Source organism: Strongylocentrotus purpuratus, unplaced genomic scaffold (genome assembly GCF_000002235.5).
Source record: "Strongylocentrotus purpuratus isolate Spur 01 unplaced genomic scaffold, Spur_5.0 spur5_scaffold_16, whole genome shotgun sequence".
NCBI classification, from domain to species: Eukaryota; Metazoa; Echinodermata; class Echinoidea; order Camarodonta; family Strongylocentrotidae; genus Strongylocentrotus; species Strongylocentrotus purpuratus.
In genome coordinates, this window is record NW_022145601.1 from 18643463 (window position 1) to 18659856 (window position 16394).

General features: G+C 37.0%; 1 protein-coding gene across 1 annotated transcript; it reads right to left on the reverse strand.

Annotated features, from left to right (window-relative positions):
• Positions 1–5035: 5035 nt before the first annotated feature.
• LOC583160 (2-phosphoxylose phosphatase 1-like) lies at positions 5036–15735 on the reverse strand. Its single transcript, XM_030986973.1, has 5 exons — positions 15669–15735; positions 9398–9613; positions 8436–8663; positions 7707–7877; positions 5036–7039 (listed from the first exon to the last, which is right to left on the reverse strand). Exons 2-5 carry the CDS (start codon positions 9507–9509, stop codon positions 5811–5813), a joined length of 1740 nt encoding a protein of 579 aa, XP_030842833.1. The 5' UTR covers positions 9510–9613; positions 15669–15735; the 3' UTR covers positions 5036–5810.
• Between the last annotated feature and the right edge of the window lie 659 nt (positions 15736–16394).

Sequence of the window (16394 nt, forward strand, 5' to 3'; positions counted from 1 at the left end):
TGGTAAAAGAAAAATTAGATCCTGACAAAACCCAATATTTTAGGATAATGCGCTAAATTTTGCACGTTTTAATGTCCCTTTATTTAATCCATGATTTACAATCTTCGATAACTTTCAGTTTGCTATTGTATTTTCGCAGTTGGAAAAAAGGATGAAATTACACAAGTTTGTGTTCGCTTGTTCTACTCATTACACATTCAACAATTGATGAGAAATCATTGAAAGGGACAGCGAACAGTTGCAGTGATACCATTTTCTGATGTAGGAATTCTAAATCCTGAAATTTCATGCGCTCTTTTATCTCACCACCTGGTCAACAGTTGCAGATTAGCGCATAACTTTTCGGCGGCTTGGAGCATGGGGTCAAAGGATAGCGGCTTGATTCCCTCCTTTCACTGTGAATATGACGAACAAAGAAAGCGGACAAAATATACAGTTCCTCAGGTAGACAAAGGAACTGCACTGCACTTCACTGCTATTATGTAAAAATGTGTAGAACAGGTGAATATGCATGTGACACCTGTTCTACACATTTGTACATAATAGCAGTGAAGGGATGTTCATTTATCTACCTGAGGAACTGTATTTTTTGTCCGCTTTCTTTGTCCGTCATGTTTATAGTGTTTCTTTCACCTCCCTGACTAGACCTATTATTTTCTGGCTCTGAATCGAGAACATTCTCCTTCTTCTTCTCCTCCCCCTCCTTCTTCTTCTTCTCCTTCTCCTCCTTCTTCTTCATTTTCTCCTCTTCTTCTTCATTTCTCCTCCTTCTTCTTCTTCTTCTTCCTCTTCTCCTTCTTTCCCACCTTCTTTTCCACCTTATTTTCCTTCTCTTTCTTCTCCTTTTTCTCTCCCTCTCTATCAACATCATTACCATCATTTCCTTTGAAATATGCCATATGATTTTAACAAAAAATTTAACAAAAAAGAGTTTAAAAATCAGTTTAACTAATGAATAAAACGAAATACGAAGTCCAATTGAAGTCCAATTGAATTGCAATTAAAATATATTTTGATTGACAGTGCAAGTAACATTATGCAAACATATATAATAGTGGTAATAGTTTTAGCATTTCATAAGCATCATAAATGCAATGCCCATGTACAGTACAGCATTGTACATAACACATTAAAGTACTTACTGAACTTATAAACAGTATTGATAAGTGATAGAAAGATTAATTACTGAACAAATAAATTAAGCTAAAACGAAATAACATCATAAACGATGACGAACTTTCTTCTAACAACTAATAATTACTATCTCCATATATTTATTTCTTGTTTTTAAGGAATGTTCACTGTTTTGTATCAAAATTAAACATACATGTGTGGAATTACACAAAATCCTAAATATGGCATAAAATATATCATGCAATTAAAAGAAAATTAGGAGGGACAAAATATAATTACTGGCTTACTGCATTTTTTCAGTGAAGACGCTATTGTTGAGACAATGCTGTATTAGTCAAAATCCTCTTTTGGCCCCAACAAAATTGTTTGGCATTTATCGTCAATACTGTGATCTCCAAAATAAAATCCCTAAAATACAATCCCTAAATTGTGATCAAAATGCAATCTAAAGTGCAATCCCCCAAAATGAGATTTTCGGAATAAGATTCCCAGAATGCAATCCGGAATGCCATCCCCAAAATGTGATCCAAAATGCCACCCTCTAAATGTAATCAAAATGCGATCTAAAATGCAATCAAAATGTGATCTAAAATCCTATCAAAATGTGATCTAAAATGCAATCTGAAGTTCCATCCCCAAAATGTGATCTAAAATGCCACCCTCTAAATGCAATCAAAATGCAATCTAAAATGCAATCAAAATGTGATCTAAAATCCTATCAAAATGTGATCTAAAATGCAATCTGAAGTTCCATCCCCAAAAAGATATCCCCGAAATACCATCCCTAAAATTCCATCCTAAAAATGTGATCCCCAACTCTAGATGAACAAAAGGCAAGATTTTATAGTTTTCATAGGAGTATCAATAAAATATATACACGTATTGATGCAATACAATGCATGACTAATCCCTACAAGGACCTTAAAATACATCTGAGTCAATCATTTATACATTTGAAGTGATGTTTTCATTGTATAGTACATTTAGAATGCAGGTTAAATGATGACAGTAATATACAGCAACAAATTTTGATCATTGAAGCAATGCTCTCAATACATTGCACTTTGTAAATGTGGATTGTTCTGATAAAAAGGCTAAGAAAGGCTAAGAAATCAAAATAGTGTGATGACAGGAATGAAAATAATAATAATAATAATAATAATAATATTTCTGCTTATACAGTGTTTAATACATCACCAATGTACAAGTTTTTAAGCTCTTTACAGATACCCTGGTCATCGGATTCTGGCTTGCCCGCACACAATATATGCACTTGCTCCACTCCATGGGGAGCATTCCAGCACAAGCTACTAGGCTCCAATTGCTATTGGCTTTTGCATCCTACGGGGTACCCATTCAACACCTGGGTGGAGAGTCGCAAATGTAGATCAATGTCTTGCCAAAGGACATTAGTGCTGCAGTGGGATTCTAACCGCAGACCTTGTGATCGACAGTTCAGTGATGTATCCACTCGACCACGACACCTCTACAAAATACATGGTGTGGGAACAAATTCGTCACATGACCTAAACATATAATTGATTGTTAATATCACAATTATGAGCAAGAATGTAAATATTGCATGGTGGCATAAATAATCGCCAGAACTTTTAATGAAAGTTTTAAAACAAGCATTCTTTTTTCCAAAAGGGCAAGTGCTATTTTAACATGAAGATGAAGACGACTTTGATACAAATGGAAATGAAAATGGTTACAGCAGTCACCCAAAGAAAGTTCACAACAACTGATAATCATGGACAAATTATATATGGATGGAAAGATTTTCTCTTAAAAACACGAATAATTTGCTGAAACTACAGATATCATGGAAAGGCGTAAAATGCAATTTTGTGGCTAGCTGTGTCTCGCATGTGACTTCACGAATCTTAACGCTCTACAGAGGACCGCTGAAGGCAGAAAATCTGGATCTCAAAATTAACATTTTTGAGAGATGATTACTGCGGGCCCCAAACATATTTTGAAGAGGGAAGTTCTTACATTTGATCAGTACGGCTTGCCCTTCGCAATGATATGAATTTTGCATCAATTCAAAACCCTTTTGATTCTTTGGGTGACTACTTTTACATGACAAAACAGGGTGACAAAATCAGAGGGTACAGACACTTCATGTGTCATTGATAAATAATAGCACAACAATATAATTCACGAGTACTGTACACTTACATAGGTGAAGTAATGATTTTAAAAACATATATACATATCCTTACAAAGTTTCATCTACGTCAATATCTTTTAATAGCAAGTCAGATTGCTAAATTTTACGAGTAGAAAAAAAAGAAGAAAATACTGATAAAACAGTATTCTTATTTCTTTAATTCTACAATTGAGAGTAGAAAAGATATCAATATATCTACAGATGTTCAAGTAATTAAAACAACATTTCAGTGATTATTACAAACAATGCAAATTTGTAACAATAAATCTAACCTAGACCACGTATATTGAAGTCTATGATTTGCGACAATACACAATGAAGTGAACCTTAAATTAACCATACAGCTAAAATAAGGTGTAAAATTATTTTTTAAAGATTTTCACTAATGAGCTGTAATTAGGGCATACAATAGACACTTTATGTAGAGAATGCAACAAAAGTGATTTCCTTTACGAAACACATTACATATTCCAGCCTCCTTAGCTAGTAACGCCCAAATGAAGAACATGCAGATGAAAAAAGAAAAATTAATTTGTTAGTATACAACAAACCATGGGAGAGTTGACTGTAAATATGCCACTATCCAGTGCCTACCAGTACATTGCCAATTTGAGATTAGGATTAGTGATTTCATGTTTTGACAATTCAGACGTAGCTATTTATTTGTTAAATTTATTTCAGACTTACGCCAATTTTTTCTCTTTTTTTCCAGCTTACAAACATATTAACTTATTACAGAGGATAGATTGTCCAATTTTGGCAAGTAAAATGCTGAGATAATGCAGTTACAATGTTGAGCAAGTAAAAAATGAGCAAGTAAAATAATGAGGATTCTGATGAGTCCTAAAAAAGACCTAGTTTTGGCAAGTATTAAAATAATGTAACAATAGTTTTCCTCCTCTCACACAAAACATTTTCATTTTGCTTACATATTCATGAGATGTTTTAATGTGCACTGTGCGGATATCAATTTCTAAAACTGTATCCCTTCTGTATACAGTGGAAACTCCATAAAGAACTCTGATATATAAACGAGCTACCTGATACAGGTATCTTTTGCTGGTCCCATCTCTTTGCATTTTTTAATTTGTAAACCCGAAAAAAGAAGGCAATTTTTAACCATGCCCCTTAAAGAGATCTGGTAACTTTGTCTCAGATTCTGAAACAAAAGTCTGGATTTAGCCCATGCTGCAATGATAATTATAAACCTTTAGGTCAGTCAGGAACCCCATGACTTTTACAAGCTGATCGCCTGTCTGATTATCAAGATATTTATGATTGGAATTACAAATTTTGAAAACCGTTTACTAAACGGTTTTCATAACACTACAGTTTATTGTGGAAAACGAGTATGGTAAAACCGGTCACTCAAAGATATTTACTTTTTTGAGGCACTTCTTGATCATTTTGAAGCGCAATTTTTTTAGGGCTTCAATATTACATCATAAGACATATCACAAACACTGATAACACGTAGAGCCGCGTATCTCAGATTTAACATTGTCAGACGATCTCTTTAAAGAGAAGGTTGAGTTCTGGGAAGAGGTGAAAAATAATTTTGAGCGTTATCATTGTATTATGGAAGCGTGAAAGAACATCAGATAAAAAATGTTCCCTGAAAAGCATGGCTCTTCAAATGCATTAATATTCTAAATATGGCATGTACCATCATAAAATTTGGGACGGATTTTTATGCCACATGAACGTGTAGTCTCATATACATCTTTCTGTGTACATGCATGTAACTTTACCAAAACTGGGCCAAATTTCTTATCATTTTGATGAATCCTGGGAACAAATAAAATTTGTTTTTAAACCTTACTCCATATGTTTGTAAAGTCCAGGGGGTGTTTCACAAAGATTGTAAGTCGATCCTCTAAGTTTGACTTAAATATTATGGAGACCCATTTGTAGCCTAAAATGAAGTATATTCAAAAGCGGAAATTTAAGTACTTTATACTCTTTATAAATTCCACATTAAGAGCAAGAAATCTCCTCCATAATAGAAATACAAATCATTGGAATCAACATTTTATGTCTTTCAAAATAACTTTTACAAAATAGTTTCAAAGATGTGGCTATCAGCTTTGTAATTTTTAAATCCATCTTAGAGTTAAGTTCGACTTAGGATCTTTGTCAACACCCCCCAGGACTCTGTCCTCAGGTAAGAAGGTTTGTAAGTTTGAGTACTATTTCTTGAAATGACTATGAATCGAAATACTCCGATGTTCTCTGTCTCTCCAATTAAAAATGGACTATAAAGTTTTTTTTATTGCTGGTTTGGTCAAAAAGTTCTAGTACATGTTTCTCCAAAGCATTCTAGAAATAGAAATACATGTATGCCATGTTCTTTATCCGGTAAAATGAAACAGGGCCTGAGAAGTTGATTTTATGGTCACTTTGGTCAGTAACTTCTCATACAAGCATCTTGAAATGATTCTGAAAAGAAATAGTCTGTGACATAAAGGGTTGTACGGTTGGTTCCTTTCGCTAGTTTGGTTCAGTAAGTTCTGGTACAAGCATCTCGATAAGATTCTGAATAGAAATATTCCATGTTCTCTTTCTCTACGAAGGACACAAGCGCTGAGAACGGACAAAGGCCGTCTGCCGTCATTTTACCCTTACAGAATTGAACCTTGTCTGTTTGATCCTTGCCGTATGCCAAGACGCGAAGGAAATGTTCCTTCGACGTTGCTCTCCCCCACAGCTCAAAGACAACCCGGGATGCGTAGTGTGGCCAGCCTGGACTGGAGAGCTTGAGACCATCGACAATAGGTCGTATCGTGATGTCGTGACCCGAGTTGAAGACGAAACGGGGCTTGCTGACACCTTGGGTGATCTTGTACATGGTTCGGAGCATGTCGGTGAGCAGCGGTTGGATGAACATCCGCCCGACCTTCTCGTACGTGCCATCCTTGACGTGGGACTGTGAAACCCACGTTTCCTCCAGGAGTTTATGGTAGACGGCATGCTGTATGGGAGTAATGGTACCCGATGATCCGTAAGGATATGGCATGTTGTGGCAGACCAGTGTCGTAAGAATCTCTGCTACCTGGTTGATCCCTGGTAGTGTCGTTATCAGCGTCGTCCCGTAAAGGGTTTGCGCTACACTTCTCATCACATTCATGAACTTGGGGTTGCCTCGCATCAGCTTGGCGTGCTGCGCTTCCTTGTCCTTGATCAAGTGGTCCAAAGCCGGACAGGCGCACATATCCAACGGGCAGAAGTTGACGTTCGGTACCGTCTTAATCCGTATCGTATCGTTCAAGGTGGCTTTCTCAAAGAAACCATACATGAAAGCAAATGCGCTCTGCTGCGTCCGCAAGTTCATGGTGCTTTGAAAATTACTGACATCCCGAAGCAACTCCTGGTTCTGGACCAAAGTTCTCCCGTAGGCCTTCCTGAAGAACGTCCCCAGCTCCAAGTGCTGTAGCCATCCGATTGGCGTGAGTTGCGATTTCTTACATATGCCGTTATGATTGACCGGCAAGTTCTTGAAGGTACCTAATGCCCCTGTCATATCGCCTTTGATGATTTCAGCCTGCATTTGATCGACAAATCGCTTGAGAGTGTCGGAGGTGATCGTCTTGGAGGCCTGTTTGAGATCACAGTTCCACTGTGGATGCCAGTTGCTGTTGGGAATGTCTGCGAACTCTTGCATCGGTGTCCTGTCGCCATGGCGAGCTACCACGTAAGCAGCTTTCAAGTTGAACCCTGGCTTGAATTTACCTACAAGAACAAAAAATATTAACATAAGTACATAACGTCTCTGGTTTTCTTTCAGTTTACAACAGTGGCAGTCGAATAGGTCAGGTATCCCGACAGGATTTTGTTCACCCAATATCGAAAGTTCGGGCTATACTGCATAGCAACATCCCAGGAGGGGGGGGGCTAGGGTTTTGTATCCTTGTTGGGGAATGTGCCCCTGGCTTTATTTATTCTAAAATCCCCCACACTTGGTATTAGATCAATAATTGTGATGCTCTGAACTCTATATGCAGGGGAGCGTTTCACAAAGACTAAGATCGACTTTAAGTTAGACTTAAATATGGCAGGCTGTTAATGCCACTGTTTGCTCTCGCCATTTACTTGCATTTGTCAAGGGACGTACGAATGATGGTCACAAATCTACAGATTTGATTTTTTGATAATTCATTATCATAATGGTGAGAGCAAACACTGGCATGAATGGCCTCCCATATTTAAGTCCAACTTAAAGTCCATCTTAGTCTTTATAAAACATACCCCAGATAAGTTAATTCCCATTATATGACTATATCTATGGACGACCTGTGGGTTTTAAGTTGGTAATTGTGCTGCATGTAGACTAGAAATGTGAACCTGTCTTTTTTTTAATCATCAGTTGCAATGTTAGATAAGGGGAAAGTTTCCTAACCTTCTTCTCCAGTTATCTCTCTATCTGGTGGATTACAATATCCTGTTTTGATATTCTCCTTGATCCATCGCTCTGCCTCCTCCTCTTTCATTCCGAGATCCTTTACCTCTACCTCCTCGTATTTCGTTTTTTCTTTGTTCTTCTTCTTGGACTTATTTGGCTTGGAATCACCTGAGGGGAAATTCAAATGAAAGAACTATTAAAAGTATGAAATATTCATTGTATAGAATATAACGTTTGAATCATATACCCTTATTCTAGTTCCACAATGAAATTCAATGATAATAATAAAATAATAATAATTATTATTACGGTATTCGCCAATGAGAGCCTCATCAGTGACAGTACTGTTTAAAATAGTGGTCTTCTTGAGGGTCTGGCAATTATTATCAATTTCAATTTCAATTTCTACTATATTCCAGCAAACGCAAATATACATGCAAACCATATGAAAAGACATCTATATTTTCAATAAAATACACACACATAAAATAAGTGGAATGTATAGAATTAAGTTCATGTAAAATGTAATTTAAGAACAAAATCAATTGCCAGGTACCCATTTAAATCTGGGTGGAGAGTGGCAAATGAAGTGTGGATTGGGCTAATTTCTCTACATCAGAATTTAGAAGGCAATTTATTTTTTAAACTCAGGTAAATGAAGACAAGCCTACTAAGATGGAGCAAAGAGCTCCTAATGCCTAAGAACTACACTTCCATTCATCTCACCTGTTTTCTTTCCTCTTCCGTCCCCTCCCACCCCGTGTCCAGGGTAATGTTTTCCCTTCCCCTCCTCCTCTCCATCCTGCATCACCAAGACTCCACCGGGGTGATGCTGAACTCCACCGGAGTGATGAGCTTGAGCATTGGTCTCAACATCGGGGATGATCTTGGCATGGAACCATCTCGCCTCCGGATTCTCGTTGCTTGGAGTCCTGCCTTGTTCAAGCGTCAGCCCTTCATGGGTGAATTAGAAGGTTGGGAGAAAAGTAAAGGAATCCTTTTTTTTTTTTTTTTGGCCAAGTTCCACAGATAAATTATTGTTTCAGATTCCCCATGGCAAAACTAAAGTAACTCTTGGGGACCGTGCTTTTGCTATTGCTGCCCCCAAACTATGGAATAGCTTGCCAATAGAAATAAGAAGCACTCCATCTCTCAATGTTTTTAAATCCAATTTAAAAACTTATTTGTTCAACTGAGTGATCTTATTTTGTAGAATTTAGTAAAAAGGAGCTCTTAACCAGCGCAGCTGAATATATTTTTGTATAAAAGCTGTGCTATATAAATTTATTATTATTATTATTATTATTATTTAAACCGTTCAAAATTAATGAACTGTTTTCAGTGCAAGATTGATCTGTACCGTTCTTAACGAGGTTGTCATGGATAAAACGGGTGATTCTATAAAAGTAAAAAACCATAGTGTTGCACAAAGCAATCCTTTTTTTTTGGGGCCAAGTTAGAACTGAAAATCCATAATTTCACCTTTTTAATCAATAGATGGCTACATGTACTTTCCTCTGAGTTCAAATCATATGATGCATTTTTTAACTCTTTGCCTCAATATAATGCAATAATGGTACAGGAGATATATAATTTACACAATCACTCTCAAAAAGTTTGGCCCAAACACATTTCTTTCCCATTTTTCCTACTATTCCCCCCCTTTTTACAGGGTTTTTTATACTCACATAGGATGATGGCAACACAACAGCACACCAGCACGAGGCAGACGCGTGTCCTTGGCAACGATCTCATCACACCGGAGGGCTGCCTTGATTGGCTACGATTCTGAGAAGGCATGTCACCTGACTGTGTCACCTGACCATGTCACCTGACCATTGTTTGTATATTGCTTGGCTTATGTGTTTTCGAGGAGAGGCCTTGACACTACCTCATTTCATGCCCTGCATTAACAAACGAGAAAAACAGTCAGTTACATTAAAGGTACTATGTACCTTTTGCAGCCAACCTCAAATTCTGTAGAACTTTGCAGGAATTATGAATATGTCATGTATGTCCTATCTGTGACATTTAAACGTTAGCAGTGTCCTCATATTCAATTTATGCAAGGAAACCCGTTTACTTGCTAGACTTCACTATCAGACACTATTGAGTGACTGACTGGCTTTTTTTCTTCTTTGGGAATAACATACATGAAAAGAGTTGTAAAAGGTACATGAGCATTTGTCTACATCAATAACCCACTTCTTGTGATGGCCAAGATTAAACTGATTGAATCTTTGCGCAGCATAAAACGTATGACCATTCGGTACAATTGTCTGAAAATCAAGACCATTACTTTTGGGTTCTATAGCCCTAAAGTCAATTTGACAACTAATAGTCATTATTTTCCCACTTGAAGACATTTTCAAGCCCCACCTTTTTTTAGGGAAGTTCTAAATTAGTATTATCTTTCAAATGCAGTTGGAATTTAACTTTTTCATTTTTTGGGCCTGCAAATGGGACATAGTACCTTTAAAAGAAGAAAAAAGAGAATAATTAAAGAAGCTATTGCTCAAGATTTGCAGGCAAAAATTACAGGCTTGGCATCACAGAAAATATAATCTCTACATTTATTTCATATACCGTTATTTTTGTAGTCATTGGATTGTTGCTTCTCATTCAATTTTAAAACTTAAAATATAATATCGCTGGTGGTCAAAAGATTTCAATGTATTTCAGTCACATAAATATGGACATATGGACACCAAAAGGAGGCCTATCATTTGCATTTCCATTCTCACAAAGGTTTTAAAGGTCACAGTAGGGTCCAGCCCATACTACCTGTCATACCTGAAACAAATAAAAGCATCAGGAAAGTTGTACGTGATCTAAACAGTCTTTTAAAGCATCAAGTGGTTACTTTAATCAGAAAAATCAACCACAAGAAGATATCCACAGGAAATTGCTGTTTACAAGATTCTTTGAAATTATTAAGCTATTCACAATGAAAAGGATGACTAAAAAGGATGACTAATACTGAACAATAACTACGTGAATGAAGAGGTGGTCTACACGTTCAAGAGATCCCGATCCTGAGGGGGGGGGGGGTATTTATTGTATTATGTTCCTTTGGATATGACGTTAAACCATACATCAAATTCTTGGTACCCTACAAAACTTGCTTTATACTACCACACACAAGATTGCCATAAGGCAGGGGGCAGCCACATTTTAGAGGGATTTGAATTTCTGCAATGCATTAATATTCCTTTTTATTACACCCAAAATTGTATTATGTTCCTTTGGATATGACGTTAAACCATACATCAAATTCTTGGTACCCTAAAAAACTTGCTTTATACTACCACACACAAGATTGCCATAAGGCAGGGGGCAGCCACATTTCAGAGGGATTTGAATTTCTGCAATGCATAAATATTACTTTTTATTACACCCAAATGTTTCAAGGTCCTTACTATTAGAGAGGAGCCAGCCAGCCCCCCCCCCCCCCCCATCACCCTCATTTACTCAACTCCCTTGTGAAGTGCCCCTCATTTTTATGATTTGTCATTGTAAACACTTTTATATGATATATCTCATTTACAAGGTCGATAATTATAAAAACCAGTTTGATCATAAAAAGCTCTATTACAAGGGAAAACATATTCTAAGAGCAGTTACGTGTAATTTAAACATGAACATGAAATGGAACCACTTCATGAATGTGGTACCAACTAAATACCTGTCATGTAATTTTAGTTGGGTGGGGCACAGGGTGCAAGACTTGGAAAGCAATACATCGCAACCTGACAGCAGTCAAATGTCCTTGGCTTGCTCTAAAAACATGTCATAGAAACCCTAGTGTGGACAAAATTAATCTTTAGGAACAAAAAGGCTTAAAAAAAAAGGAAACAAATTTTGACACAGAGGAGTAAAGAATCATAAGATGGGACAAAATTTCGATTTTTCATTAAATCAGGTCAATGGTAGTTTTTTTAAACTTTAAACACCAAAATTATAGTCTTACTTCAAAGGAATATCCTGGATATAGTACAAACAGGACCATGAAATTCAACTTTTGACAAACATGCAATATCAATAAACATGTTTACGAGGTCAAACTTCACGAATTAGCAGCTTAGGTGATCGATACATAAAAAAATAATGTGCCCCGTCTACATAAAGTATTTGTACTCCTTTACTAAATTGTAAATGTTAAAGGCACCTAACATCATACATGGGAACGGCCGCTTGGACCAGGACAGCTAGAGACAGAAGAGAATGGAAATTTCATGAGGAGGGCTTTGTCCAACGTCTGGATGAACTATAGCCTGATAGATAGATAGATAGATAGAAAGGCACCTTAAAACTTTGATTTCCTTTCTTTCTTTCTTTCTTTTCAGGAGGGGGTGGGGGGGGCAGGGTTGCTTACACGCTTATTTGACACAGATTGTCAGAAATTATCTAAATTTGTTCCACTCCATCCCCTCCCCCCCCCCACCCCCCCCCCCTTAACTTTGATCAGAATCCTGCTTCCGCCCCTTGGTTGAAATAGGACATGAACGTCATGAAGCCACACAACAGTTTAATTAAAGGTCAGTGCAAATGTACCAATTCCATTATCGTTTTTACTGACAGCATAAATGGGTTGGGCTAGTTTGCTTGATCGTTTGTCAGGGATTTCAGGATTTGTCTGGAATTTTTCCCAATTTTGCTTCCAATCCCCCCCCCCCCCTTTTTTTTTTTTCTTCTTTCTTCTAGTATCCTGGATCTACCCCTGGGTGGCATTAGGACATGAAGCCACACACCTACTAGACAAAAGGTCAATGCAAACTACGTCATTAGGCCTGTTCTCATCAGCTTGAGATATCCCGCTATTTGAACTATCCCGATCGCAAATTATCCAGTTAATTTGGGTCCTCATCCGCCCAAAGTGCAATTAGCGGGATATTTGGTCGAGATAATCATCCCAAGATATCTTGGGCTAGTTTACAAAATATCCTGCTATATGTCTGGTGCATCTTCACCAGCCCGAAGACTCCAACTATGCGCGAACGCTGAGCAAAATATCTAGAGCTCGAGTTTCGAGCTGATGAAGACGCGATTTGTAACTGCAGAATTATTTCCCAAATCAGAAATAGCGGGCTATTTGGCAATCTGGAGCTGATGAGGACAGGCCGTTTACGTCACATCGATCCTCCCACATTGACCGCATACCTATCATCTAAATGCCGAGGTAATTAAGCTCACTCTAGCTCTCACGTGTCTCTGGACTCACATGGCAACATGGGTCACGTGACCATGTGCGCTAGTTGCTGCCAAGTTTTCCCAATGTAAATAAGACCTTACCCCTGCTGCCCTACATGTACTTGAACTATAATATTACCAAAGTTAATTTGTTATGTACGTTTTATCTTGCTGACATTACCGTGTACTTTGGACTGAGTTGTACTCGAGAAATAATATGGAGCATCATTTTTTTTTTTAAATCAACAATTCCCCCCCCCCCCCAAACCCCTTGTTTGTACAAGGGTGCTATGCAGACAGGTGGTAGGTAAATTCGTCTGTGGATGAATCAAGACAAGTTTTTTCTAATGACATCCATCTAAAAAAAGACCAATATACACAAAAGTGTACAGGTCATACATGTAGGTCAATCTAGGCATTGTTTGCAAAAAGGCATTGTTTCTTGAATTATAAACACATTCTAAGGGCTAGTGTTGAATATATAGATTGTCAATGTCAAATAGAGAATTATTAACATGTGTTGTGGAAAAAAAAAGTGAAAATAAAAAATGTTGGTACTTTAAAGTAGTCAATATCGACTTGGGGGCCATAAGGACATTCACTCTGTGCTATTGAGTTGACTTTGTGGCTGCAGACCATATGGATGACTTGATATAATATCACATTGTAGAAATAGGACTCACATAGAGAGGCCAATATTCATGGGTTTAGTACTTTAGTACTTGGAAAAAATGCAGTTTTCAATCATAATAAGGCACGAGAACTGCGATTTTTCTGGCCTGAGAAAATCTATAGAAATTAGATTAAGAAGATTATATTGCTACCAGTACAAAGATCAGAAGAACTCACTGTGCTCAGTAGGCTTACCAGGACAAGGAACAGAAATCAATTTAAGAGCTTATTGTGCTCAGATATTTCGTGTAATACAGGCTACAGATGCAATAGCTAATATTTCAAAGCTTAGGGAGCAAATCACCCTTAGCTCAATCTTCTTTCCCGGTTGTGTATTTCAGGATTTCAGTATGAGTGTGGAAGGTGATTTGCTAAAACCCTCGATCTCATGGTTTAATCTTTTGTACATTTACACTGTTTCGATCCTAAATCCCTTAATAAAAAATAAAGTGTAAACATTGTAATTAATAAAATGAGCAGTAATGTAGCACAGTTCAGTTCATTAACTTGACTTTTTAGAGGCATCGACACCCAATGTCTTTCCTGGACCAAAGATTTGAACATGTACATGTACATGTACATGCATGAAGCCACTGATTGTTAGTTCCTTTCTTGCTGTCCCTCTCATACTTAATCCAATGTATACTTTGTTATTAATTTTTCTTGTGAATTTTACCCTTTGTATTATGTTGATTTATGAATGTTCGCATGTGTTTTCTGGATTTTTATGAGCAAATAAATTGAAATTGAATTGAATACAAGATATGCCTCGAGATTAAGCCAAATGTTATCATCAGCAAAAGTTTAAGGAACTTTTCCAAACGGAGGCGGGGGGGGGGGGGGGGGGGGGACTAAAACTAATCACTAACAGTATGGAATGCATGAAGACATTGATTGTTTAATTAATAAAAGATATGCCTCACAACAAAGCAAAATGTTATCATAAAAAAGTTCAAGGAACTGTGCCGAATGGGGGACTATAGCTAATCTCTAATAATCAAACAATACATACATTTACATTGATTCTGTTATCATATTACTAAGACTCTTGATATGCAATGACACAGATAATAAACAACAGAACCCTTTAATATCTGACTTAAGTAGCTCTAGTTCGTGATTGCCATGATGCAACAGCCACAACAACAAAATGAAGCAGAGACCTGTTTACTAACATATTTCAATTCCGCATGTTTTTTGGATTACTTCGAATGATCGGGCCCTCGCGTCCGGTTGGGTGATCGCATTACACAACCTTTCATGAAACAAAAGCGGAAGATGACGCAACCTTTTATAGATCTGCTATAGAATTTTCACAAAGCGTCAGGTAAATCGGACCAGACCATTTGTAGATGAGGGTTTGTTTCACAAAATTACTCCCGACATTCGTGCCTCACACATACATGCAGTGCTAGAGGTCAATACGTATCAGCATCGACTCTCATTGCTTTGCTGGAGTGATAAACAGTGAGCTGAGTAAATTAAGGAACACAAATTATTTTTCTTTCTTTGTTTAAATTTGTAATCCATGGCATTAAACACACAATTTTTAAACTAGACCTCTAGATTCTGTATCTTACATTGGAGTGTGAAGTTACGAAATCCTGAAACAACACAAATGAAAATGACCAAATAGTCAGCTTGTTGATTGCCATCATACTCATACTTTCTCCCTTTTCTTTCCCTTTTCGGCATTTTTTTTGTTGGGGACCCTCCGTTTAGCGTTTAAACTTAAAGCGCCCCCTTCAAAGTTCAAGTCCCGCTCATGATACATGCCATCCTCCCCTAGTAGATACCTCACTGCTCTTTGGAGCTACATTGTAGCCACAATCGAACAGAAACACTCACAATTCACGTCATATTAACTCATACATAGTCATAGATTCATTCAGAACTTTTAATTTAAAGACTTCTTACATTACGTGATTATGAACACATGGGACTGCACTTTATCAAATAAATTTTTAAAAAATAGAATATTTAACAGTTATCCATTAAGGCTGTGGCTACTCTCTTCAGAAAATTACACACAAAAATTGTACTTTCATTATTCTTAGTTGCACAGCAAGGAAATTAGTTTACGATTTAATTACTCACTCTCAAATTGATGACAAAGCTTTTTATCGCTAAAAATACAACAGTCTACACGTCAGCTTACGTATTACTATTATTAGCAGACAAAGAATGATTCCCCATTTCGGTTTGGTATAGCGCCATCTCTCATCATATCACTGTACTTGTTCGTTTTCCATTCCCCCAATACATTCAAAGAGCTCTCCAAATTTGAAATGGGAAATGGCCAATATGAAAACAGTTTTTAGAAGGAAATCCATGGTATTTTGAGTATCATATAGTCTCCAGACATTATTTATGGCACATCAGAATATAACATGATAATGTTTACGTAATTCACATCCTCATAAAAGTTAATTAATACCGAGAAAGAAGAGTGTCCTTGATGTCCTAAGTGTAAACAGATAAAATGCCCTTTTACATTTTATTCCGTTCAGCAAAACTACAAGGGCTAAAAAGGCTGTAGCTCTCACTTACAAATACCCTTTCCTCTGTGTTTACATCAAGTAAGTTTTGAGGCCTTAATTTCTTCTTTATAATTTTGTTTGAATAAGTCACTGTAAATGATTTGGCTAGTATGCTAATATTGTAAAATTAGACTGCGCTTGCCAATGATTGCGAAAGGTATGTAACAAATTTTTGTGAAATGGGTCATATCTCAATTTCCCTTTCATACTTTTTATCGTTCTACCAATTTCAACCTTTGGGTTCAATGTCATTTCCTCTCTTTCTTCCTCTCTTCTCTATCTC

Coding starts and splice junctions, on each gene's coding strand:
- LOC583160 (XM_030986973.1), bottom strand. CDS start 9,509: ATGCCTTCTCAGAATCGTAGCCAATCAAGGCAGCCCTCCGGTGTGATG. Junction 7,878..8,435: donor CGGAAGAGGAAAGAAAACAG/GTGAGATGAATG, acceptor ATTTCCCCTCAG/GTGATTCCAAGCCAAATAAG. Junction 7,040..7,706: donor AGAGATAACTGGAGAAGAAG/GTTAGGAAACTT, acceptor TTGTTCTTGTAG/GTAAATTCAAGCCAGGGTTC.